Source organism: Chelonia mydas, chromosome 21 (genome assembly GCF_015237465.2).
Source record: "Chelonia mydas isolate rCheMyd1 chromosome 21, rCheMyd1.pri.v2, whole genome shotgun sequence".
Lineage (NCBI taxonomy): Eukaryota > Metazoa > Chordata > Testudines > Cheloniidae > Chelonia > Chelonia mydas.
In genome coordinates, this window is record NC_051261.2 from 16,196,359 (window position 1) to 16,223,766 (window position 27,408).

The 27,408-nt window shown below is 52.9% G+C and overlaps 1 protein-coding gene and 1 long non-coding RNA gene across 4 annotated transcripts; one reads left to right on the plus strand and one right to left on the minus strand.

Moving 5' to 3' along the window:
- Positions 1-11,125, minus strand: LOC122463459. The gene is made up of 3 exons (XR_006286869.1): positions 10,840-11,125; positions 8,713-8,715; positions 1-19 (listed from the first exon to the last, which is right to left on the minus strand). It is a non-coding gene; the product is annotated as an uncharacterized LOC122463459 (long non-coding RNA).
- Positions 7,374-27,088, plus strand: TMEM9 (transmembrane protein 9). Of its 3 annotated transcripts, none has more exons than XM_007053488.3 (6): positions 7,374-7,503; positions 11,958-12,059; positions 13,142-13,233; positions 17,587-17,695; positions 18,623-18,754; positions 25,078-27,088. In XM_007053488.3, exons 2-6 carry the CDS (start codon positions 11,967-11,969, stop codon positions 25,225-25,227), a joined length of 576 nt encoding a protein of 191 aa, XP_007053550.1. In that variant the 5' UTR covers positions 7,374-7,503; positions 11,958-11,966; the 3' UTR covers positions 25,228-27,088. The 3 variants fall into 3 exon arrangements, with proteins under 3 accessions (XP_007053550.1, XP_043389541.1, XP_037741060.2); XM_043533606.1 differs by having other exon boundaries at positions 7,418-7,480; XM_037885132.2 differs by lacking the exon at positions 7,374-7,503 and adding an exon at positions 7,558-7,926.
- The last annotated feature ends 320 nt before the right edge of the window (positions 27,089-27,408 follow it).

Below are 27,408 nucleotides of genomic sequence, written 5' to 3' on the forward strand. Positions count from 1 at the left end.
GACAGCAACAAAGTAAGGACTAGAATCCGGGAGTCTTGAGTCCCAGGACCCTTCTCTAACCACTAGACAACACTGCCTCCCAGAGGTGGGAATAGAAGCAGGGGCCCTGACACACAACACCCTTGCTCTACTCACTAGAACACACTCCCTCCCAGAACCACAAATAGAACCCAAGGATCCTGAGTGGTGGGGCCCTGCTCTAACCACTAAGTCGCACTCCCTTCTAAAACTTATAGGTAACAGTTAACTTCATTGACCAGTCAAATGACAGGCACTGTCATGGCACAGGAAAATCTCTGATGAAAAGCTTAGCTGGAAAAAAATAAATAAAGGGAAATAAGGGGTTCTCTCATGGGACACCCTTCTCTGAGATTCCCAGTTCATCTTTTTGAAACATACAGGAATCATCTCTACCAAGATGAGCACCTTTACATCAGTCTAAATGCACCAAGCCTACAGAGGCTGATTTAACCGATATGGATAAGCTGGTATGGCCCAGGACTCAGTACTGCCAAAACTCATTAGTCAGGCCTCCGAAATCGTGAGATTGCTTTTCTACGGATTTCCTGATTTTTGTAAGCCTTTTCCTTTGCTGTTTGATTTCTGAACCTTTTTAGTGCACTTGGGCCACATTTTCAACCTTTTCTATACAACCACAAGGGACAGAAATTCACTCTTTAACCAAAAACGGAGATGCTCACATCATCACATGATACCAGGAGCTGGGCCTTTAAGAAAACTGTCAAAAAGCAAAAGACTTGCAGTAAAATTATGAGCGTCAGCAGCACTGAGGCCCCGGTGTCTGTCTTCTGGATAGCGAGCGCATCAGAGCAGGGCCCGCCATGCACAGCTCTAAGCCTGTTGTTGGTTGCCCAACCCATAAATAATAACATTGCCTTACTGGAAAACTACCCTAGAAAGAGAGAGATGGACATGCTGCTCCGCGAGATGAGAAGGACACAGCATGAGATGGTCTCTGCCTTCAAGCGCTTCCAGTCTAAATAGACACAGCAGACAAAAGGTGGGAGAAAGCAGGTGGTATCATTCCCAGTTCCCACTAGAAAAGGAAACTGAGGTACAGCAAGATTTAGTGACTTGCCCAAAGGTCACACAAGGAGCCACTTGTTGGCTGAGCCTGGAAATGAACCTGTATCTCCCAAGACGCAATCCAGGACCTTACCCACCAGTATACTTCACAGTAGCCTCAGAGCTGCTCTCATCTTACCGCAGGGCCACGGCAGAACCAGCTCTGAGACCGAGAGTCACAAATGGCTCCACAGGGCCTCCACTACCTCCAATGGACCCTGCATCCACCGGGCCCCTACCACAGCTGGACCCTGTGTCCACTGGACACAGTTGCAAATCTAGCCCATGAATTCTAGAAAAAGTGGATTAGGAGGATGCATTAAGTGGATGCTTATAGGACAAGGAGCCAAGAAATCCTAGGTTCTTAACACGTCTTTGCCACCAACTCCCTTTGTGGCAAATGGACTAGGGATGATGTTGCTTAATTCATTAGAGCCAGATTTCAAGAACAGTTCAGCATCCAGGAGCTCTCATTAAGATCAATAGAAAATCCCAAAACAATACCACAGGCTGGAGAATAATGGAGAATTCACACACACAATGGGGATGGCAGACTTGCAAATTTGATCATTAATGTTGGCAGACACTAGGCTAGAGATGTGCAAAGTGTGTTTTTATTATCTATTAAAGCAGTGGTAGAGCCAGAGCATAACACATTTGCTGAAGGATGAAAATCCCAAGAACAATTTTAGGAACATCAGAATCATCCTAAAGAAACAGCCCAATGGTCCATCTAGACTGTTATCCTGCTCCCAAACACGGCCACCCTTGGATGCTTCAGCCAAACCCCTATAAAACAGCTGATCAATTGTGTATTATGTAGTGCAGCAGGAAGTATTAGTTCCTGATCCCGGCTGCTGATTAGCATATGACCTGAAGCATGATGATTGGCAATCCTTGAGGTCCTTATCCAAGCCAGTGTGCCCGGAGATGGGGCAGCAGTTTGGTACAGCACAGCAAGATATCGTGACAGGACCGGGGAAGAAGTGAGGAAAAATCCCATATGCAACTGAAACACACAGGGATTGTAGGGAGGCAGAATGCAACTGCCCAAGGTGGAATCTGGCCAGGACACCTGGCCTGACACCCTTACTCCTGCCAAAAGTGCTAAGGGATCTGTAATGACCACAAGGGCTTTGGTTTTACAGTGCATCCAAGGGGCGGCACCCCCGGGGCATTGCTCCAATCTTGGAACAAAAGGAAGAACGCCCCCTCCTGACTCACCAGCACATTGGGTTTTCTTTGGTGGCCTCCCATCCAAGTCCTAACCCAGCCCATCGCTACACAGTCTGCAAGGTTTCTGGATTGCAGCTTGAGGCAAAATGGCTGCAGGCCACTAAAAATGTGACCCTAGAATGTTCACATCAAGATACACCTGGCCCATTTGCTCAATTTATTCACTTCAACCCAGTTCCCCAGTGCGCAGTGCCCATGCCATCCTGCGATGAGTCTGCCAGACATCTGGCTGGCAGGGCCTGGCACCCTCCCAGAGGCATCTGCAGGATTTAGTCACTTCTGGCACCTCCCTCCCACTTGTGCCAAGTCAGAAAGGAACATGCTGGGTCCAGGAAGATCACAGAAGAAGCGGAGTAGTAAGAAGGCCCAGGGTGAGGGGGTAAGGGCAGGCTAGATCCCACTCAGTCCCACTAATTCCTCAACCCAGCATGCCCAGTGTGAGGAGATGCCCACAGCGACACACGTGGTGTACCCATAGCAGGATGGTGGGCAAGTGCCCTGAGCCATTGGCTGCCAGCCGCACACAGGGGAGCACCCAACCCATGGCAGTGCAGTAGATGTTGTTGGGTGAGCGGTCACCCTCCCAGTGACCCAGAGATAAGCAGACCTGACAAGCCTGGGTATGCCAGGGTCCAAGCGCCCTTCTAGCCTCCATCTCACGGTGACTGACAACCACCGGGCAGAGATGGATCCCCTCCCTCATGCCTGCCTTGCAGCATTGCACTGCCAGCGATCGGGCATTGGGCAAGGGGTGCCATCTTCCCCTGGAATATCAGATACTGGCAGCTTGTGGAGCCAGCTTCCCAGAGTGGGGTGGGGGGAGGAGGGGAGGGGGCTGACCAGGGCAGGATACAGGGCTAAGTATTGTTTCAGAGTAGCAGCCGTGTTAGTCTGTATCTGCAAAAAGAACAGAAGTACTTGTGGCACCTTAGAGACTCACAAATTTATTACAGCTAAGCTTTCGTGGGTTGCAGTTACTGGGCGCCTTACAGATAGCTAGGCTGGGTAGACTCCTGGGCCCATCTACTATGACAGGGGCTTTGCAATGTCTACCTTTGCATTAGTGCCACAAGAGCATATTGTCTTTGGTGGGAACACCGAGCAGAGCTGGATGTTGCGTTCAGCGTATTGAGACTGCATCACCAGTGTTTGTCTGGAGGCTGCTATCACAGAGGTAACAGTGGGCAGACACTGCTGGCTCTGGAGAAGTTGCCCAATCACAGCACCCAGTTCTCTAGCACTTAAGGCTTGCCTATACAAACTTACTTCATGGCAAGCTTGGGCTCACTCCATCCCACTGCTCCACTGATGCCCCTCAACCTCGACGTCTAGATTCCCACCTCCAAGCCTCTTTTCACACTGCCTGTTATTCTTGGAATAGCCTCCCTCATCCAAAAATCCCCTTCCTTTGTCCCCAAGCCTCCTTATAACTAATTTTATGCCCATCCCTCCTCTTCCACTGTCCACTCCTACCCTCAGGTCCCATCCAAAACTCCTTAGACCTGAGAGACCCACACCACAGTGACCTAACTCAGGGTATGTCTACACTGCACACTAAGTCCCAGCTCTGGTTCACGGTGGAGCCCCAGTCACTCTTCCATCCACACATAGATTAGTCTGACTTAGGTCAGCAAGCACCCAGGACCCTGGTCCTAGGAGCTTGCTGCAGGGGGTGGTCAGAGTGTGAGTCCCGCTGCGACTCAGGGCCAAGCTCTGTCATTTTGCAGTGTGGACATCGGTCAAACCGCAGACCCGAGTCACGAGATCTGCGTAGTGCAGCGTGGATGTGTTAGCACAGCTGCGAGACCTAGGCCCGGCAACTGTAAGCCCAGGTTTACAATGCAGTGTGGATGCTTGGAAACACGGACTCCACAAGCCTGGGTCCTGCAGACCCTGGGTTTACAATGAAGTGTGGATGCTTGGATAAGAACGGCCATACTGGGTCAGACCAAACGTCTATCTAGCCCAGTGTCCTGTCTTCCGACAGTGGCCAGTGCCAGGTGCCCCAGAGGGAATGAACAGAACAGGTCATCATCAAGTGACCCATCCCCTGTCGCCCATTCTCAGATTCTGGCAAACAGAGGCTAGGAACACCCTCCCTGCCATTATGCCAGGAGGGAGCGATAGCTCAGTGGTTTGAGCATTGGCCGGCTAAACCCAGGGTTATGAGTTCAATCGTTGAGGGGGCCATTTAGGGATCTGGGGCAAAAATTGGGGATTGGTCCTGCTTTGAGCAGGGGGTTGGACTAGATGACCTCCTGAGGTCCCTTCCAACCCTGATATTCTATGATTCTATGTACAAACAACCTAAGATGGCACCACTAAAGTCTTATCACGAACGACCCAAAGCAAAACAAATTTGAACCCAGGCCTCAAGACAGAAGGCCACTCTATTAACCCAATGTATCGTCTGGTCTTCTTATACTAGAGTTTCGGTTTGGTGGGTTTGTTTTGAATGTAAACACGCTGGTTTTCTTGGTCAGTATTTTAAAACATGTGTACTCACTCTGTGGCTATAGGCATTATGATAAGGAAGGCATTTGCTTATTTTCAGTTTCTTCTTATTCTGTAGTTGAGCACAGCTGGAAGATTACAGGGCTATGGTGCCACATAACCAACCCCTCTTGCCAGTGAGGCAAGACTGACTCCAGAAGTCGTCTGGAGCTGATTTTTGGTGAGATTGTGTTTTAAATTCTGGGAGGAACGTAAAGCAAAGAAGGTAAATCAGAAGGGAGTGGGAGACAGGTTTCAGGGCAACTCATGACCCCCACCTCATAGAAACTAAGATAAAGTTAAAAATCTCTAGCAGATACAGTCATAGCACATGCTCCAATAAAATAAGGCGAAGTGGCTAGTAGTTAGCGTGTGGGACAAGGAATCAGGACTCTTCGGTTCTATACACAACTCTATACAGAACGAGGAGCAATGGTCTCAAGTTGCAGTGGGGGTGGTCTAGGTTGGCTATTAGGAAAAACGTTTTCACTAGGAGGGTGGTGAAACACTGGAATGGGTTTCCTAGGGAGGTGGTGGAATCTCCGTGCTTAGAGGTTTTTAAGGCCCGGCTTGACAAAGCCCTGGCTGGGATGATTTAGTTGGGGATTGGTCCTGCTTTGAGCAGGGGGTTGGACTAGATGACCTCCTGAGGTCCCTTCCAACCCTGTAGCCCACAAAAGCTTATGCTCAAATAAATTTGTTAGTCTCTAAGGTGCCACAAGTCCTCCTGTTCTTTTTGCAGATACAGACCAACAGAGCTGCTACTCTGAAACCTGATATTCCATGATTCTTACATGGAGACACGTGTGTAGTGCAGTGTAGACACCTGCCTCCCTAGGGGACTGCCGTGAGCTTGACCAAGTAACAGAGACTTTTCCCTCCTCTACGGGGCTCTCATGTCTCGCCATCCTGGGTGTTCCTGGAATCAGCAATGGGGAACCCCCTGCAGCCCCCCGTGTCCTTGAGACCGAGACTCGTTCCCTGTCTTGAATCTGCGCTGGGCTGAGCTCATTGGGGTTTGTACCTTGGGATGGGTGAGAACAGGGCCGGACTGGGCCGGGCGAGCTCCCCGGACCCCGGCAGGGCTGCCTCCGACCCTGCTCCGTGCACCACGATGCAGCTCCCGCGGCAGCCATGCCCCCCCCAGCCGCCCTGCCCCACACACAGCCACTCCCACCCCCACTCTCCCCTGCCCCCCCCCAGCTGGGTGACATCACTTCCCAGCACCATTAACCCTTCGCGCTCCCCCAGTAGGCAGCTTGCCCAGAGCGTGGAGAATTGGCCTCACCTCCCCCCCGCCGCCGGGTCCCCCATTTACACTCCCGAGGCCAGGGGCTCTGGGCGCCTTCCCTTCTAGGCAACCAACACAGACAGGGCCTACTTGGGCGCTGACGACCGCGGGTCCCACCCCAGAGCTGTTCCCTGGCCACAGGGTGACAAGGAGTTTAGTGGGGCTCAGTCCCATTCCTGGGCGGGGGGGGGGGGTGTTTCCTACCCCCTCACTTAGTGCCCTGGTTTAGCTACAGCAGAGAGGCCAGGAGCACCATGGAGAGTGAGATTTCCAAAGACACAAAAGTAAACACAGCGATCCCAACTCCCTGTGACTTTCCCTAGGATGGTGGGGGCTAACTCCCTTCGACTCCTTTGAAACTACCAGCTGTCTCTCCCCCCTCCTGCAAGGCCGGGGCTGAGGTTAACTGGTGGGGTGGGATGGGGGTTCTGCTAGTCCCTGTTCTGTGCGAGGGGTGGGAGGTGTCAGTCTCTGCAAGTGTCAGCCAGCCCTGGCTCAAGCACTAAGGCCCAGCTCCTCGAAGGTATTTAGGCATCTAACTCCCATTGATGTCAGGCACCTAAATACCTTTGAGGAGCTGGGCTGAAAACTCTCCATTGCCACAGAAGGAAGCAGATTCCGCACCCATTTAAAGCAGGTGCACAGATCACTTCACACCCTGCCCCTTGGGAGTAGCTCAGGATCAGTCTCCTCTTGTGCAGAGGAGGGAAGTGAGGGGCAGTGACTTGCCCAAGGTCACACGCAGAGTCTGTAGCAGAGCTGGGAGTAGAAGCCAGACGCTCAAACAAGAATTAATCCAGGGAAGTTCCCTGGCCTCCGTTACATGCAAGATGATCACACAGTCCCTTGAGCCTTAGTATCTATGAGTCACGACTGGACTTGCCACCTCTGAGGTACAAAATGCTGGGGCAGCAGGAACGACCCTGAATCCATAGAACTGGCCAGGGGACTGTGTACTGAGCATCCCGACCAAGTTCCCAGGACAGCTACCTCAAAAAAGGGATGAGGGGAAAACCTGGACAGGTGGCGAGCCTCATCCTGACTCCCATGCTGGTGCTTTAACAAGACCATCCTCTCACCCTTACTTCATGCAACGATTCCCTGATGATCGGTCCTCCCGCTCCCCTTGTGGCATTTGGACATCTACATTCACACGGCGCTTTTGCACCGGTGCTTCACATTTTGCAGCTATTCCTTTTCTTGCCACACGAGGGTTGAGAAATGATCCATGGTCCCTTAGCTCAGCCCTAGGCCGGGACTTCTGGCTGGTAGCAGATGATGTCTGTTATGACACAGACCAGAGAGTATCAGTGCAGGGAGCCAATCAGTGGTGAGGGAGCGAGGCTTCCATCATTGCTAGGAGCAGCTGCTGGGGTGGGTATCAATTCGGCTGCAAGGTGAGTCTTATGATCCTAATTTTTTTTAAAAAAAAAAATGCAAACTAGACCTGTGTACAGCACTTGGGATTTTGTTTTGCAATCCTTAACGCTGACTGCTGGTTAGGGTAACGGCGGGCCTGCGCCGTGGGCTGTGCTGAGCCACCTGCAGACTGTCTGGTGGGATTGTGCAGGAGGATGTAATGGATTCAAGTAGAATTCTAATCTGCACATTAATTGCAAACTTATTAGCTGGAGTTGCTGCCTTTGTTAGGCATTGCACTTCCCTGCCAGAAGTACCGCAGGGTAGGTCCTTGCTTAGCAGGGGACTCATGCGTCAAAGGCACAAGGATTGATAGCGGTTTGATACCTGTCTAATGGCTCTAGAGCAGGTTCTGCAACAGAGGTCTGTGGATCGCTATGTACACCGTGGTCATTGCTCAGGTGAGTTTCTTATTAGCTGTCACGTGGACTGGATTCTCAGGGCCTGTGAGTGTGCCAGCCTTCCTGACAGCACACGCAGCCTAGACAGTCTTCAGAGATGCAACGCCACCCGGCTTGGAGATTTTTCCCAAAGCTGATCAGTGCTTTTTAGGATGAAGGCCGCAATTTCTGTAGTGTGAGAGAGGCCCCTTTTGTTAGGGTGACCAGATAGCAACTGTGAAAAAACAGGACTGGGGGGGGGGGGGGAAATAGGCACCTATATAAGAAAAAGTCCCCAAAAATGGGACTGTCCCTTTAAAAACGGGACATTTGGTCACCCTTTTATTAAATGGGGGAGAAGGGGCATAATACCCCCACAGCACCAAGCGAGGGAGAGTGACCTACATTTGAACAAGGAACAAAGGGTTCAGTTTCTAGGCTCTGGTCTTGCATTGCAGCACCCTGTGGCTCTCTGCAGGGAGGTGCTCAGCTGCCAGTCTCTTTTAGACCTCATTGCTTGGGGGGGGGGGAGGGGGTGGCACTTCATTCAGCTGCAAGCTGTGGGCTCCCGACTCTGACCCATGCTATGCAAGAAGTCAGACTGGATGATCACAAGGGTCCCTTCTGGCCTTGGAAGCAATGGCTTCCCTGCTTCTGCTGGCTGATAAGGCTGGGGCAATGCCTCACTTTATAGAGTGGAGAAAGGGCGAGGGGGGGACTGGTTTCCTGTCTGAGTAGGTGTGACCACATGGATGCTCGCCCCTTCCCTTGGGAGGTCTTGCAGCATTTTATCAGGATGCTGTGCACCTGCTAATCAAAGGGACAGAAGACTAAACTTAATAGGCTAGAGATACAGAACCCTGCTCCAAGGCAGGTGGTTCCTCCATCCCTGGCATCTGCTTATCCCTAGCACAGACAGGCAGGGCCAAAGGCTGCTCCCAGCTGCCCCACATTCTGCTGTAAGCCAGAGCACAGCCTGGCACGCACAGGGGTGCAGACCCAGGTTCCCATCTGGCAGGCTGAGTCCAAAGAGGGAAGTGAGTCTGCACTGGGGCCCCAAGGTCACAGCCATTGGCTCTTCCTGCTATGCTTCACAGCCTTCTCCTGCGTGTGTTAATGTTTCTAACTTGGCCATTTTGGGTCCACATCGTCCCTTCTAGAAAAATCCTCCCCAGCAATAAGCGAGCACTGCGTGGTCCATCCACGCTGGTTGGTGGGATCTATTTCCCCTACTCAATGGCCAGGGAGTCTGAGGTTCTAGGAAACACCAGTGGATTTTAAAGGAGAAACCAGAGACTAAGGAAGGTCAGGGCTGGTCATTATGTGGATGTAAGACCTCCCACGAAAGCTCAGCCATGTACCAAGCAGTGCGGGTAACTTAGTACCTAGCCCATCTCGGCATGGAGCTGGGGGGGTGCCGTGCTGGTGCCTCTCATGCCCCGGGGAGGTGACTAACTTTCATAGGGACACAAGACTTTCAGTGTTACTTAAGCAGAGACTCAAACACTAGCTGCATTGTGCAGTGACTATTGCAAAAAGTCTGGAAGCTAAAGGAGGGAGGGAAGTTGGTGGGTGATGGATCAGGGCTGTGGCACTAATTCACAGGGCTGTGTCTCCCATACATGTCGGACCATGTTAAATGCAGTTCTGTGCTGCCGGGGGCCCTGATCCAAAGTCCAACGACACCAACGCAAAGACTCCCCGTGGCTGTAATAGGGATAGATCAGGCCCCCATCGCTCATGCGGTCTGCTTGGCTAGCGTGGGGCAGGGGGGGGTTGTGTTATAAACCGTTCTGCTAAGCTATGCTATAGACATCACTAGTGAGGAGAGCAACTGGAATAGAGAGTCACGAGAAACAAGACAGCAAATTAAACCAAGACAGAATCATGGCGACCGATCCAGGTGTCAGCTCTGGGGTATGAACGATCACAGGACCTTGTTGTAAGCAGAATATGTTCAGCTCTGGCTCTCCACTGATCGTATGATCAATGCAATATGAGAGTAGGTCTCCCTCCTGCAATTGGATCTGCAGTCAAGGAGCCCAGTGGCAGGACTGGGCCCATACTGAACACGTCTGTTGCAGTAGCAGCTGGAGGCCATCCTGGTAGGAGCCCCATTGAACTAGCTTATTTTATTCTGATTTCCCGGTCTTCCTAGTCCCGTTCTCATGTCTGTGGGAAAGAGTCTCTGCGTGCGAAGCCACTGGTGACTGGTCATCACCGGGTTGATAATGCAAACTCTGCAGGGTTGCTTTGTTTTCGCAGCCCTAAAACAAACCCCACAGACAACTCCTGTCAGGAAACTATGGAGTGAGATTTTTGGAAGCAAGAACCCTCCTTGCCACGGGGAGTTGGGAGACACTTTGCAATTCCACAGAGTGCCGAGAAGAGCAAGTCTTTAGACAGAAAGGAGTTCTTAGCCTTAACCACAGCAGAGCTAGGACTCTGCTAGAGTTTACTGGCAACTAGGTCCAAATGGTCCCCAAGCCTGTGGCAGTTCAGATGCAGGGCTTGGACTCAGAGCTAGTTCTGGGTTCCTGAACATCTCCTAGAGACAGTGTGGCTCAGGGGAGGCAGTGCGGTCTAGGGGGAGACCAGAGACCCTGGGTTCTATTCCTCACCCTGCCAGCGGCCAGCAGGGCAACCTCGTCTGGTACAGTCACGTTCAGAACCACCAGTCCCATGGTGAATGATTTCCCCCTCATCCCAGAGCACTGCCTAGCAACTGGGCACCCTAACACCAGGGTTACCATCCCACCCCCCTTCTTGAGCCCCAGAGGGCTCCACCACAATAAATATCCCCCTTTGGGACCAGTTTATTACTGAACTACAGTGCACATTATCCATAACCAAAGTCCCCAAACACAGTCCATTTATCATCTCCAGTGCATATAGCCCTCGGAAACCCCAGACCATCTTCCCTCAGCATAGCACATACCATGCTCCAGCGTCTTTCACCACACGTGGACTCAGCTACAGTCTTTCCACCTAGAATGTGCCCCATTCCTCCCAACAGGAACCGGCCCCGGCCTCTCTGTTGGGAGTTTAGTCTACCTAGGAGATCATCCTTCACCACCCCTATTCTATTAAGATCTCACCTCCAACAGGAGACCCTGCCATTGTCCCTCTGGCCTTCAGCCTCCTCTAGCACAGAGACATCACTAGGTAACAAATCTGCTGCTGGTCTACCGTCAGGTCAGGTCCTCTTACTGCTCTTCGACCTCCTCCCCCCAGACCTTCTCCCTCTCTGCTGCTCCTTGATCCTTTATAGCCCAGGTGCTGCCCCACCTTCTTAACTGGCCAAACTGGGAGCACCTGTCCAGGTACAGGAGCGCTGGACCTGCATCATTTAAAGGAACTAGCCAGCCCGTGACACAAGTATTCAGAAATCACAAGTCAGGTCCCCCTGCCCCCTCTCTCCCAAATGAGGTTGGCTTAAAATCATGATGTTTTTTAAATGATTTTTTGTTTTGTTTCTGGAGTTAGAGACTTTAGGGGGTCACATTTTTGAGTTTTTCTCCAGGAGCTCAAGGGCTCAGAACTTCCCTTTATAATAAAAGCAAACTGAGAGCCCCTCATCATCCCAGGACTACAGGAGCTGGGACTGTAAGAAAAGCACCAAATATTGCAAGGCTTGCCACAGAGTCACAAAAGTTGGACACACTGCCCTGCCTCTGTTTTCCCTCCCATCCTTAGCCTCTCTTGTGTGTTTGACATTGTAAAAGCTCTTCATGACAGCACCTAGCACAACGAGGCCCTGATCTGGGTGTTACTGTAATTTAAATACTAATCTGGGGACATCCTGCAGTCTGGGAGCAGGGTGGAGAGATTGGGGAAGATGAGGGAACTAAATACTACAGCGTGGCTGTCCCCTTTAAGAATGCATCCGATGAAGTGAGCTGAAAGTTTATGCTCAAATAAATTTGTTCGTCTCTAAGGTGCCACAAGTCCTCCTTTTCTTTTTGCGAATACAGACTAACACGGCTGCTCCTCTGAAACCCTTTAAGATGGGAATCCTTCCCCCAACACACTCTTTTATTTCCTCGTTTCAGGCTTTTGGGATGTTGACACGGCACAGCTGGGAAAATATGAAGATCTTGTGGCTGGCAGTGGTGGCGTGGTGTGTCCTAGCACCTCCGGCGCAGGCCAGCAAGGTGAGGGGTGGAGAGTGGGGAGCAGCTACGGATGCAGTCACCAGCCTAAGGTGCCACATCCAACTGAAACAGGGACGATAGGGAGTGTGCTTTTTTATGGAAGTTTGGAAAGGTGGTGGGTATTGCAACAAATTGGCTTGTGGTCCGAGTTTCTCTGCTCGGTGACCCCGTCCGGTTCCCTCCGTCTGACCCTCTGATTGAGGGAAAGAGCGAGAGCCGCCAGCCACAGCCGTTAGTTGCTGTGAATACCATCATTATTGTCTTCTAGGAGGGGTCCTATAATACATGGGTGTACCCCCCTCCCTCCCAACCACCCACCCCGCAGCCGTGCCCATCTTATCGGGCACTCTCAGGAGAGGGAGGGTCGGTGACCCTGGGCGTGGCACTAGGTAATTCGAGAGGGTGGAAGACCACGAGTGTCGAGGAAGCCCCCCCGCTCTAGGCCACCAGGTAACTCAGGAGGGTGGAAGACCACGAGTGTCGAGGAAGCCCCCCCGCTCTGGGCCTGGGCTAACCTGAACACCTCTCCCTCCTGAAAGCTGTTGTGTTGTACCTTCTGATTGCGTTGTTTTGTTGCTAAGTTTTTCTTTATCCTTTTGTACTCTCTGTAACTGTTACAAATAAATTTCTTTTCTGTTTCAAAAAAAAAAAAAAAAAAAAAAAAAAAAAAAATGGCTTGTGTGGGGGTGGGGGGAGGGGTGTATGGCACTGCCTTCTTCAGGATGGAATTGGAGCTAGTCACCTTTTGTGTCATGTGCCCTATACCACAAACAGCGAGTGGAGATTCTCCTTCAGCCTGTGCTTTTGGAGCTGGAGGATTTGCATTCTAGCCCCACTGTCATTGAAGCTCTGAACGGCCAAGGTAGTGGGCGATTCAGTCCCTAGAACAATCTGTTTGGAGAGCTCCTGGCGTCTGGCTGAAAGACGTCATTGCTGCGAAACATGCAGAGCAGGAAGAAGAGACATGAAGGAAAGTTAACGCCCATTGGGGAACATCTCGCCCTTCTCACGCCATGTGGGGGGGACTCATTGAACAGCGGCTCGCGTGCCAGTCACTAATGCCAACTCCTCTCCCCACACAGAGCTCAGAGGACATCCGCTGCAAGTGCATCTGCCCCCCGTACCGGAACATCAGTGGGCACATTTACAACAAGAATGTGTCACAGAAAGACTGGTGAGTTACCCTCTTCTGGGAGGCTTGTGGGGTTCCCCTGTGAAAATACCGAGGGGCTTGACCCAGGAAGCCCGGACCTGGATCTGACACCCCGAGGTTCTTTCCTTCTGCAATGGAAATAGGTCAGAGATCATGTGTAACAGCTCTTGCTGGGTGGAGCTGCTTAGCTGAGCCCTTGCTGGCTATTTACGTCTCTGCACCGCATAGTGATGGGCACTCTGCTCATCTAGGGAGAAATAGGAGGCTGGCAGATAGGAGGCTGGCCCTGCACCTTCTGGAGAGTTGTCCTTGTGCTCTGCAGCTCCGTCTACTCCCTGCTGAGGATGACAACGGAAAGGCTTAAGTACCTTTTTAACCCCCTCCCCTGGAACAGCTGAGCTCTTAGCGTAGTTCTCAAAGCACTTTACAAAGTATCATTAGCCAGATATTGCAGATAGGGAAGCTGAGGCATTAAGTTGGGAAGTGACTTGCCAATGTCACATAGCGAGTCAGTGGCAGAGCTGGAAACAGAACCCAGGAGTCCTGAGTCTTAATCCTCTGGATTGACCACTAGACCACCTTGCATAATAAAGAATGAGAGAAGAAAGAACCTAAACATGTGTGATGCATCCACCTGATTGGTTTAAAATACCCACAATGCACCACTACAATAAGTGTATCTATGCCATGCCCTAAAGCCACAGGGCCTTTCCTTCTCTGGGTTGCTCTTTGGTTACTGAAGTTGGCAGGCTGGCCATTTCCCCAGCATCTCTGTCTTACACAGCTGCAGGGCATTGTCCTGTGCACAGGGTGCCCTCTACAACAGCAGAAGAATCACCTCCCACTTGAAGTCATCAGCTTTCTGTTGCAAACGGGAGGTGAAGTAAGGAAGCAAAGAACCAACTTCAGCTTCTTCATGGCATTGTGATTAAGGCGCTAGATTGCGTGGTGGTTGAGGCTGTGCCTCTAAGGGCTGGGAACTGGATGCTGAACAAAGTACAGCTCTTGCAAACACTTTAACCACTGGTGATCCCCAAACACCCTACACGGGCGGGTCAGGAAACCAGGGTGCAAGTCTCTGTTCTGCCACGGACTCTCCTGGTGACCTTGAGCAAGTCACTTATCTCTCTGGGCCTTGGTTCCCCACCTGTACAATGGGGATATTTCCCTACCTCCCAGGTGACAGTGGGGTTACATTCACCCTGCGTGACAGATGCTGCAGTTGTGAGGATCCCATAAGTAGAGAGAAGGATAAATTCATGGCTTTCAGGAGCAATTCACACTTTTCCACAAGCCTGGCTCTCTGCTCTGTAATACAGGGGTAACTCCACTGACTTCAGTAACCCTGAGCAGAGAATCAGATCTGCTCCCTTGCTTACGTTCAGAATTAGTCATTTTCCCTGCAGTCCATTTGTTCGGATCATGCACATCTGTGGGTTTTGCAGTCTTGCAATGGCCCATGATTGGCATATCAGGGAGGTTGTGGGCTGGGACACTGGCGGAGCTGGGGGTGGAAGAGGAAAAACCAGCCGAGAACCTAACCAACCCATACCTGCACTCTCAGCAAATCTGTAATTGGCTCATTCCTGAGCGCTAAGGCCATTTGCCAAATCCCAGGGCTATGAAGAAAGTGTCCGTGCTGCGGGGGTGTCCTCTGTGGGTGTCTGCACAGGGCCTTGGTCACTTTGAAGCTGCAACCTGGATTGAACAAAGGCCCTTAAGCATCAGTGAGCAGTCTGTTCCTTCCTAATGACCTCTTTGTGCTTGTATTCAGGCTGGTTTACATAGCAGTGTATATTTCACGCCTTGGGGGCGTGGGGTGAGATTTTATTCTGTTAAAATATGGGGCATTTTGCTGAATCATTTACAGGGAGGCATTGTGCTGAATCATTTCCATTTCCTTGTCATTCCGTCTCCTTTGATTTCCAGCTTTACAACACGTTTTATACACATTCAGAAGGCGGGACTTTAATCCGTTCTCAAGGGTCATTTTTCTTACTTTGCTTATGTGTAAATGTCATTTCTTCTCAGTAAATGTAAGGAAACATCAGTTTCGCCAGACACACACACACACCAAGGACAAAATATTTCCATCCATAGTCATTGAAATGTACAGACAGGCAAAGTAAGAAAATTCTCCTAGAGCCCTCATTAGACTCCCACCTTACACTGTGTTGTGAAGCTGGAGTTAGAGCGGGCACCAGTTAGGTAGCTTTAACTTTTTGAATCTCAACATCTGCGGTCATTAAATAATTATTGTCTGCCTCCCTCCAGGACTTCCCACACCTGTGAACATTTACATCCCTAAAATTGAAAAAATCAACATTGATATTATCTGTCAAGATTATAAAAAAATAAACATTAAATGGTGCCAAGCCTGGCACAGAGATTGGTTAGTTTATCTCAGGAGAGCGACAGGACGGGGGGGGCTGAAAATTACAATGATGGGCCATTAACGGAGTAAGTTAGAGCTACTTAGCCTCATCCTTTCTACTCATCAGTTCAGTGAAGCTAGTTTCTCACTAGCAGCCTGTCTGTCTGCACCAGTTGTCTCTTGGCATAGGCCACATCTACAGTTTCTTTTCACTGATTTGACTATTTCCACAAGGGGGAAGAGGGTGTTTTCCTTCAGAACTAGTTAAATCGGAGCAACCCCTAGTGTAGACCAGCTATACAGGTGGGTAGCTTCTTCCTTTTCTTGTAGGGACATAACTATACCAATACACGCACCTTGATACCGAGAGGGCGGCAGCCACACCGGGTGCACAGAACAAAACAGGAAGGAGCACAAGAGACCAGAACAAACAGTTCTGGGCCAGAGCCTCAACGGGTGTAAATCATCATAGCTCTGTGGCGATCACCAGAGCTCTTCTGATTTACACCCGCTGAGGGTCTGCCCCCGGACTCTCCTCCCGGCAATGGGATGCTGATTTGTGTGATACTGTCCAGCCACTAGGTGGCGCAGTGTGTGACGTGCCTTATGTAAAAAGCTTATGCTCAAATAAATTGGTTAGTCTCTCAGGTGCCACAAGGACTCCTTTTCTCCTTATGTAACCGAACCTCAGCGAGGCTGGCGCGGCGGGGAAGGAAAGGCCCTGGCACTGAACACAGCTGGTGGGGCTCTCTGTGAGGAGGAAGCTCTGTAGCCAGTCCGTATCTGACACCTGCTAGTAGCAGCCCTGCAGCCCACCATGTACAAGAAGTACGTGCTCCTCCCCATATGCCAGACGGCAGTGACTAGACACCGTCAAGGCTTTTTCCCGGTGTGCGTGCTTATTGGTTCGTGGGAATCAGCGGAAAGTGACGCGCCAGGCTGTCTGCCCCCACTTTGTGCTGCTAACATGATAATCTGGGGCCACAGCTAGGCTTCAGCCTTTGTTTGCAAGGGAGCAAAGGGAGCCCTGCCAAAGCCGCTTCTCTCTTCCTACAGTGCACTGGAATTTAATGCTTTTGTCAGGGGTGGGGAATTAAAGGCCCTTGCACTGACGAGAGCAAGGCACAGTGCATCTGTCTGCATTGTGCCATACAGCTCTGCCGGTGTCCTTCAGTCCTGCCCCACAACCCCCCTGCTAGCCCAGCCCTGGACTCCACCCCACTCCCCACACACATTGCTCTGCCAATGCCCCTCAGTCCTCACATAAGCTACAGTGCCAGGCCTTGTTCTCCCCCAAAAGACTGTCGTGTCATGTGACCATACATCATTCATTGACTAGGCTGAGGCCAGAAAACTCATTGCACTTGTGACCTAACCCAGGGTTTGCACCCCTGTGCTCCTGGGGGTGCCTAGAAGCTGGAGCAGGCTCAGATCTCTGAGCAAGTGGAGCCAGTCACATGGCTGGCCTGACTGGAGCCTGAGGGATCTGTTTAACCCCAGAGCAGGGACAGGAACAGGGCAAGTTTCCCCCCCAAGCCACCCCTGCGCCTCAGCCCAGCCCCCCTCTGGGGGAGATCAGCTTCCAGGGCCCATTCAGTCCTTGGCCTCTTTCCTCAGAGGGCTAATTAGCGTGGGGTGGCTTTAGAGGCACAGCCACCTGACTCCAAGGCACTGGCTGAGGCCATCCTCCTCCAGCCCCAGCTCCGGGGGTGAGTATCTGGAGCACCCAGAGCTTTAGCCAGCCAGCGGCCACCTCCCACGCTCCCATGTAAACTGATCTGAGCAACTGCTGAGCTCTCCCAGCTGGGCTGAGCGCAAAGGGGGCTGCTGGATGCAGTCAGGCCTGGTGGTTCTCCACCAAGCTGTCGGCGCTGCCTAGCATCACCACTAAGGTTCTCCATGACCGCTGACCGCGCTCCGGGCCCCAGAATACAGGCACCTGCCCGGAGCTCAGCCACCTGCCCCACCCCGCCACTGACACCGGCTCCTTTGTGATGCAGCAACTGCCTGCACGTGGTGGAGCCGATGCCGGTGCCGGGGAACGACGTGGAAGCCTACTGCCTGCTGTGTGAGTGCAAGTACGAGGAGCGCAGCACCACCACCATCAAGGTAAAGCTGGGCCGCTCCCACCCCTGCACCACCCAGGCCTGGGGCAGAACCGCAGGGGCGGGACGTGGGACAAAGGAGATTGCTCTGGGGGCCTGGTGCTAGTTCTCCATGCTATGGGGGAGGAAAGGATTCCTCACTTGGATTCTTTCTTGTCGGCCAGCTTGGGGAGGGGCATAGCAAAGACTTTCCATACCCCTGCCCCCCTTTTCCACACCCCTTCCCCTTGTTGGCTCTGGTCTGGGGATGACAACACTGACCCCTTCCCCTTTGTGAAGGGTGTCGACATTGGGAGATGGAGCAGGGAGCTCAGCTGTGGGGCAGCTTGGGAGGTTGGCCAGGCTCCTCCCATGGCCCCCTTCCCCAAACACTGCGCCAATCTCCTCCTCCTCCCTGTCGAGCCCTCCATGCACAGCCCCCTGTCCTCCTGGCTCCCCTTTCCTCCCTAAAGAAATCAGCCCAGCCTCACTCCCCTCCACTCTTAGCACCAGCCTGCTCCGGGCCATCCCCAGATGCCTGCTTTCAGGCCTGCCAGCCACCCTGCTGGGTCCTCCCCTGCTTCCCCCACTGTCACGCCCCAGCTGGGCAGACAGGGACAGATCTGTACAGGGAGGCAGCCCAGCCCAGCGGAGCTGTCCGGGAGGGAGCCCAGGATGGAGCCTGGGACGGGAGTCCCAGTCCACCTCCCTGAGGCATTGCCAGACTGCAGCACAGCAGGGGCCCCTCTAGCCTGGTATCTTGGCTCCGACAGTGCCCCTGCCCTCCATCCTGTGGATAGTTATGGACTGAGCTGCCTATGGTGGGGGGGATGTTTCCTCCTGAGCCCATCAGTCAGCGGGTTGGGTTGGCTTGGCGTGGGGAGGAGGCTGGGTGGCCCCCAACCCTGCAATCGCCCCTGATGGCTCAGAGTCCCTTTTGATGTGCCCACAGATCATCATCATCATCTACCTCTCGGTGGTGGGGGCGCTGCTGCTCTACATGGCCTTCCTCATGCTGGTCGACCCCTTGATCCGGAAGCCAGATGCCTACACCCAGCCCCTGCACAACGAAGAGGAGAACGAGGTAAGGGGGCTGCGGCGGGTGATATGGAGGGTGATGGGCATGGTAGGAAAACCTAGAGGAGGAGAGAGAGCAGGGTTAGCTCCTGGGAACTAGGGGGGGCAGGCAGGCACCAGGGATCATTATGGCTGATGTTTCTCATCTCCCATCCCACTTGGGTCCTGCTGAGGCTGGCCCTTTTTACATGCCAACTAGAAATGTAGAATATTTCATTCTGTTTTATTTTTTAAATCCCTGATCTTGGTCCACGTGAAAGCTCTGAAATGTGAAGCCTGCAGCTGCAGGTTTCCCGGGGCCCAGAGTTGGCCTGCCCGGGGCAGTTAGCAGGGGAATTTTGTGGTCCTGATAGGACTGATTTTCATTTGCTGAATTGTGGATCGGATCCAAACAAAATGCAAACTGTTCCCATCTGTGTGCAGCCCTGGCAGCCCCCGCCTGGCAACACCCATCTAGAGGGGTGCAGGAGGATGGTCTTTTGGTGAAGGCCCAGACAGCGCTGGGAGGCAGGAGAGCTGCATAGAGGAGCTGACTTAAAGCTAGAGATGGTGCCTTTGACACTGCAGGGGTGCCAAGGGCTGCACCCCAGACCCCCTACGCCATGGGCCCCTCTGGACCAGGAGCTGCACTCAGACTACACCCACCTTTGACAGATCCCACTTTGTTGCATCTTAGGGGTCAGCAGTTGATTGGGCCTTTGTGCTGATAGGCCTCAATTGGCCATTGACTCCCCCTTAACATCCAGTCACACCTGCCCGCTGTCACTCACACCTCAACTTGTCTCATGCCGGGGAGAGGGTTGGTGGTTTTTTACTCTGTCCCCACGGCCAAGCCCTGTATTGTTTAATCTTTCCCCTGCCAGATCCCTGCATCCATACAGTGCCCTGGGCTCCGGGGTGAGGGGATGCGTGTGCCCCATTAATACAATTGTTCTTCCTTTTGGAGGTGACTTTCTAAGCCAGGGAATGCCCATCCCTCAGCAACTCTGACTGCTGCCCGGCCTTGCTAGCCCTACACACGGGCTTGGTTTTCAAATCGGCTTTGGGTGTTTCCTGCGGTAACGTCCTAGCTTTGTGTATGAGCCAGGGAGTGAGGTGAGGATAAAGGACCTGCTACTGCTCGCAGCTCAGGGGACCTCCTTTAGCTCAGGTGGATTTTAGGGAAGGATCGGGCATGCATGAGATTGGCAAACAGCTATCAGGTCACACATGGTCTTGCTGCCACACCTCTGTCCAAAAGCCACTGATCCTCTCCTGAGCCCCAGTTCCGGACTCAGGCAACGCTTCCATGGACTTCCGTGGGGATTTCAGAGCAAGGGCACCAGGATTAGGCCCTATCTATCCTGCCTTGTCTGTCCCGCCCAGCTCCCAGCGCTTGAGCAGGGGGCTGGGACATGGTGGCCTCCCAGAGGAAACGCAGATAAAGCTGGTTAGTGTGTGGTAAGGGTATTCCAGGTGGCAGGGTAGTGGAGCTGATGCACACACAGTGATGAGCTAATTGTAGCCCTGGCTCACGCTATAATTGAGAGATGCAGGGGGCTGATTATGGAAGGTGGAACATGCAGCTCTGGGACCCAGCATTTCCTTTAGGTGTCGGCTGTTTGGACCTGCTCTGTGAGCTGGGACCATGGTGCTGGACAAGCTGGAGTTGTGTTGATCGCTAGATGATCGCCTCCCAATCAGTGGAGCTTCTGGGCTGAGGTCATTGTGGCCTCTAGGAGCCACCTGTCTGCAGTCTCCAGGCCAGCAGGGTCCTGAGCAGACTACCCAAACAAGTGCTGGCCCAGGAGCCGAGCGGCTCGCCATTTCACTGCCATGGTGCATGCCCAGGTTCTGAGGTCGGGCCTTGGCTCCCAGGAGAGAGACGAGGCAGAGAAGTGGGGTGAGGCAGCCCCCTTGGCAGGGGGAGCCATCTTAGACCCTTCCAGACAACCCCTTCTGGGTTCCCTAGGCAGCCACCCTCCTCAGCCAACGGCCTGGTTACTACCAGCAGGGGCACAAGGAGGATAGGGAGGGGACGCGGACAGGCGAGAGAGAACAGCCATTGAAGGGATGGTGCCAAGACCTTGAGAGGTGGCAGAACTCGCTGTGCCCCGGGCGCTGAAAGCTCCCAGCTGCCCTCAGCCAGAGGCGAGTCTCTGCCCCCAGGCCAGCGGAAGCTGGATCTGCCCAGCCACGCTGAGCTCTGGTGTGAGATACTGCATGTCACCGGCGGCACTGGGCCTTCGGCGTTCACCAGTCACGCTCCCAGCCCTGCAGGGGGAACGGCCCGAGGGATGGATTGCATGCAGCATGTCCAGGATCCTCGCCTCAGTTTTTAACAGGCCCTGGAGAAGCCCACCCTAGGTCAGGCAGAGGATTACCAGGATATGGGGCCTTAAGGAGTCAGGCGGGAGGAGGAAGAGCTTCGAACCCAGGCTCTATCACTGATGGCTGAAGGCACGACACAAGCCCAGCTCCCCATGATGGCAGCTGTGCCCTTAGAGCACAGCCTGGTCTTCAGTGGGGCAGGGGAACTTGGGGGAGAGCCCCCATCCCTGTCCCAGCCAGGGATGGTTCTACAGGACAGGATGTGCCCCAAGCACTCGGTAGAGCTCATGGGCCCTTGCCCAGGTGTCCCTGTAGCTGTTTGCTTTGAGGGGACCTTCCTCGCTGTTCCTGCCCTTGTGCGCTAGGAGGGCACCTCTCAGGAGCAAGACAAAAGACACCTGCCTTCCTTTCAACCAGCTTGGAGGCCGCGCAGGGCCCCAGCCTAGCTGCTGGGCACATCACCACCCCAGGGATTAGCTGTAATCCAGATGCTCAGACACGCTTTGAAGAGAGGAAGCCAGTGTGTTTGCAGAGATGGGGTGTGATGAAGGGAGCCCTGAGGTCAGCCTGGACATGCTCAGAAACACTCCACCCTCCCTGGGACTGATCACGGGGCACTCACATGGTGACTGACTGAAGCACCCATGGGGGAAGCTTTGGTCTATGCAGAGCCCAGAAATCTATTCAGTGCTGCAACTACAGGGCCCCATTCTTCTCCTTTACACACTGGTGTAACTGTTATAGCCCCATTGCCTTTCCAGAGCCCCCCCACAGTGCAACAGCCCCTCCACCTCCGTTTCCCAGCTTGTCATCCCTCCCATCCGCTGCTCTACCTCCAAAGCCTTCTGGCTTCCAGAGGGTGAGCCCTCCCCCGGCTCCTATGTGGCTTACTTCTCCCAGGGCTCTCAAAGTCCAAAACAAGCATGAAACAACACATACTCGTCCCAGGAGATCTGCAAGGCATCAGCCAATCCCAGTCCTGACCCTTTGCTAGCCTCATACCTCTCCAGCTGCTCACGGCTCTTCTTTTTATTCAGCCCCTCCCTGGATGCCTCCCTTCTGCTCCAGGTGACTCTGTTTGAGCTAATTGGGCTGCCAGGAGTTCATTAACCCCTTCCTGCCTTGCATGGAGCCTTCTGTGTCCTGTTCCACACTCCATGGGGCCTGATTTCCTTCTCACTCACCCGGTGTAAATAAGGAGTAATTCTGCTGACCTCACTGTAATCACATAGGTGTGAGACTGGTGTGAGAGGAGAATCAGGCCAATATCACCAGTGGAAAACCTCTTAGTCACCAGCTCCCCACCCCAGAATCAGGCTAGTGGCAGCCGCAGGACACAAACCTCGATCTGCAGGAAAGCACTGTCACCGGAACTGGGTGTCTGAGGCCAGAGTTGTCAAATATATGGCCTGTAGTCCAGATCCAACTTGTACACTGCAGTTACGTGGCGGGCATGACCTATGCAGCTGTCCAGAATCCTTCATTTTAAAACCAGTAAGTGTCTAGGATTCATGGCTGCATGAACCCTTCATATGGGCCCCAAGTGTAACCAGTGCAGTGATAGCTTCCTGAGTCTGCAGACAGCCAGAAACGACTCCCTGTCCCAAGTTCCCAACCCAGAGGACTTCACGCCCATCCCCTAGCCCCTTTCCAGCTCTGCTTTGTCCCTGCGTTCTCCCAGCACTGGGTTTTTTGCACCCAAACTCTGAAGCTGCCTTTCACCCACAAAAAACAGACACATGCTTCCTTCTAACGGAGGAATGACAAGCACCAGATCTGAGAGCGAGCGAGCGTAGTGTGTGTGTCTCCTCTGTAACATGCTGCACTTGCACTGAACCCACAATGGCAGCAGGCTCAGTGCTGTGGCTCAGAGGGCCATGGTCACTTGTACTGCTTTCCAGCTGCTTACACCTGGGAGGAGTTTAGCCCAGCCCCTGTTGGCTGGGGAAGAGGCCAGCTTGGAGAGCAGCTGCTGCAGAGCATGAGGGGTCTGGCTAGCAAGGGTGCAGCCGGACACATGCTCAGAGGGCATCTGGATCTGCTGGTGGGATAGCCCCGGTTGGGGGTCCACCCCTCCTTCCTGCTGATACGACATCCTCCAGAGTCATGAGCAACACACTGAGCATGGAGCAACGCCTGGTCCCGTTAGAGCAAACGAGAGTTGGATCACTGACTTCATTGGGAGCAAAGCCGGGACGAACAGTCAGGCACTTCAATCCCTTCAGTGCTGGTCCGGCAGCACTTGCGCTGCTGTGAGCGCAGTGGACCATCGGCTGGATCTGACAGTGGGCTGAAGCCAAGGAGTTAATCATTGACTGGTTCCCCACACACCCCTGCTCTGCTCCCTGCTAAGCATGGCAGCTCTGCGGCCTTAGAAGCCTGCCAGCTCAGGGCGCTGCAAAGGAAGGTGCATTTAGCAGGAGGCTCTCAGCGAGGCGAATGAGGCATGGTAATCCCTTCGAGGTATGTGGCAGCAGAGAAGAGGGGCCCGGAGCCCTTCGGAAATCCCTCCAGGAACTGGGGAGCCATGCTGAGCTTCAGCACAGAGCCAGCCCCGGCATCTCCCTGCAGTTACAGGAAGTAACGCTCCCTTTTGATGGAGAGATGTGGCTGGGAAGGACTGAAATGCAGCAGTCCCAAGACACAGAGGGCAGGGGGAGATTCCTGGGAGTGGAAGGGCAGCAAGGGTAGTGGAATGGGTGCGAGGGAGTGGAAAGCGAGGAGTTTGAGAGGAGGGAAATCAGCTCCATCTCCCTCCACTGCTCTCCCAGCTAGTCCTCAGGCTGTTCCTTCTCCTGGTGCCTGGTTTGAGGGACAGCTGTTCCCCATGGGTATTTTTATTGGGGTTTCGCCTAACACTGCTCTCTCTCTGTTATGTCCAGCAGAGATGGGAGGGGCTCGGGTGGACGGTAGCTCAGTAACAGTATTGCTCGCTCTGCCAGGCCGTTTCTGGGCAGGTTCAGTATCGGAAATGGGCTGGGCTGAGGGGGCTGTTGGTTTGGTGTTTGCAAAACCTCATCAGGGATCTTCACTGGTTATACTGGAGTTACTCCTGGGGGAGTGAGGGGGGATCAGGGCCAGGGGAGTTACTCTTGATTTACCCCAGGGTGAGGGAGGGAGGGATCAGGGCCAGTGGAGTTACTCCTGGTTTACACCCAGGAAGAGTGAGAGGGAATCAGGTTCTGCATGTAGTCCACTAATACAGATTTGCATAATTCTTTAAGGCACTTTGCTAACCCCGTGATGAGCATGATATAAATACCAGGACATTAGAGTGTAAGCTCTTTGTCTTCCCCCACGGTCATACAGCACCTACCACAATAGGGCCTTTGGGCACCGCTGCAGGATAAATACTAAATGACAAGGGCACATGGTTAGATCAGCCCCAATAGCTCAGCTGGGAATCGGTGCACGATAAACACTGAGAGCTACACCAATTGGCTACACAATTTACACCGGCTGAAGATCTGACCCTGTGCTTTGGCATAAGGAGCTCTTGCTCCAGCCCTTTCTTACGTTCTCCCTCTCAGTGGGACCCAAACCCAATAATGATTGCCTTTTGGTTTGAAATTTCACCCTGCAGATGTATGAGTGGGTCCCCCCACGCACAAGTGGTAAGCATGGGCCAAATTTTTAGCGGTCCTGGTGCAATTCACATTAGCAGTGTGGAGCGCTGGCCCTCCTAGTTGCTGGCCTACAGGAGAGGATAAGAGCCTACTGCAGCTACCTCCTACGGGAGCTGCTCCTTTAGCTCCAGTGCTGGAGGCCTGTGCTTTTAGCATGGATGGTCCCAGCTTCAAGCCCCAGTTACACTGAGGACCCACCCCTCCAGTTTGAGTCAGTGGGAGCTGGGCACCTCTGAAAACCAGGCCCTCTCTCTGCAAGGAAAACTCCGTCCCGAAATAGCTCTTCGTGTAAGAGTGTCTCCCAATGCTGAGCAGCCTCTTTCTGTATTAGAGAGATCACTCCTCCACCCCACTCACCCCTCTGACCTCCTGGTTCCTTCTCTTTGCATTGCAGGAGGCCCGCTCATTGGCAGCAGCTCCCGCTCCCGCCGGCGCCAAAGCCAACACGGTGCTGGAGAGGGTGGAAGGAGCCCAGCAGCGGTGGAAGCGCCAGGTGCAGGAGCAGAGGAAGACGGTTTTTGACAGGCACAAGATGCTGAGCTAGGGCAAGGCAGGCATGCAGTGACGGTCTGCTGGGGACAGGCAGCGAAGCGGGGATAGGCGATGTCTGTCTCACCCAATAGGACCCCCTCAGTGTTTGGTGTGAGCCCCCCATCCCATCCTCCCCGGTGTATTGGCTTTCATGGAGCAAACAAGGCCAAAGTGCCTGCCCATGACTGTGCCCCCTGCCCCCTTTGCAGCCTAAGCCAGAGGCACCCTGAGCTTTGCCCAGCTCAGGGCCCCATTGACAACTGCCCTCAAATGGCCCCAGAGGAATCCCGGTGCAGCCACTGCCATCCTTAATAAGGAGACTGGCAGAGACTACAGCTCCTGGCGCGCACTGCTCTATCTCGACACAGAGCGCTGCATGCTGGGACCTGTCGCTTCTGCTGGCTGCAAGATGTGGCAAATGTGGGACCCAGTTTTCGAACACCCTTGCCTGCATTTGGCGCTTTGCATGCCCCTCTCCTGAAGCATGTCACGTGGCATGAAATAGCCTTGGGCGAGGGCATTGTAATCACTAGGGAATCCTCGTCCCTCGTCTCTTTGTTTGAGCTATTGTGTAACAATCTGCAGCCTGGAGAATTCAGAGAAAACTATTTAATGAAACAAAGCTGGTTTCAACCCATTCCTGGCTTACACAGGGAGACAGATACCTCAGCACTTGGCTTCTGCCAAACCTGTTCGGCCACTGTGCCGTCAAGACACAGAGCCCCCTGGCCTTAGCTGAGGGGCTGCGAACCCAGAGAAACTACAAGGGAAGAAAGTTTGTGTTTGTGCTGTATGAAATAAGCCAGTTCTGTACATGTGGGAGCTAGGATGCAGCTTGTCCTCCCGTAGAGCTCATTTTCAATAGGAGGTGGGATTATTTATTGATATTATTTACATTGTCTCACAGTTCTACTCCATGGCAGGGTACCAAACATTCTACCATGTACTACAGGGAGCCAGACCCTCTCCTGGTGTAAATTGGCATCGTTCCACTAAGCTCAGTAGAGCTACCTTCATTGACATCCGTGGAAGATCTAGTCCCAGAGTCTTTTCTGTAGGGACGCTGCTCTGCACACAAGAGGCCTGGTTCTCCTCTCATTGGCACCAGTGTCAGGATTTGCACTGGTGTGGATGAGAGGAGAATCCAGGCCTTTGGATTCAGCTGCTGCTCTCATTTACTCTGGTGTAAATCTACAGAGATTCCACTGGCGTCAGTGGGGTCTCTCCAGATCTACACCCACGTTGCTGAGATCATAGTCTGGCATCTGAGCCTTCTGTCTAACTGAGCGCTGTGAAATTGAGGAGTGTTGGGTACTAACAACCCAAGAAGCCCCGGAGGGGTGGACGGAGGAAAAAAGGCCTGATTCTCATTTACACTGAGGCCATTTTACTCCACTTTAGCCCTGCCCCTGCACAGTGGGAGTAAGTTACACTTAGATCCACTTTCAGGCCCGTTTACACTGGCAGAGCGAGGCGCAGGGCCATTAGCGTCAATGAGACTTTAGAACAAAGGTTTCACTATGTTTAGCGGGTCTGGAACCGAAGCCCCTCCTGCTCTCTGGGTCACAGAGCCCTGAACATGTACTAAAGATGCACTTTAGTTTCTGTAATGCATAAAAAAAACTGTCTGAGATCTTTGACTCTGGTAACTATTTCTGCTGAGCGTGAGAAAGCAAAGTAATTCATTAGTGTATTTATTCATCTGTTATTCCGGTTTCTTCTCCCATCAAGAGAGTTTGCTAAGTGCTTGAGTTTTGTTATCATGTAGCATCCCTTCTTTAAGCAGAAACAAGGGAGTGTGTCACTTGAGTGGCTTTTTTTAACTGGATACTTTTGTTATGTAAGAATTAAAATATTCTGTGCTAGGCTGTGGACAGCAGGTTTTCAGAGCAAAATTAATTGCGGCTGGGTGGGAGGGGGAGAGGAGAAGGGGAGGCAATGGGTGTATTGGCGCCTGGGGGAAGGGAATATAAATATAACCCAACATTTCCCTGTGCTCTCCCAGCCTTATGTGAAACGTCTGCCCAGGCTCAGCTGATGTGCAGGGCTTGCAGGAGGGGAGACTCAATCATCAGAAGAGCGCCTTCTGACCTCAGCTTCTAGGCTGTTGGCTAAGGGCCTAATCCCAAAAGGTGCTGAGAAACTGCTTTGACTTCAGTGGTATTGGAGGGTGGGAGAATACCTTGCAGGGGTA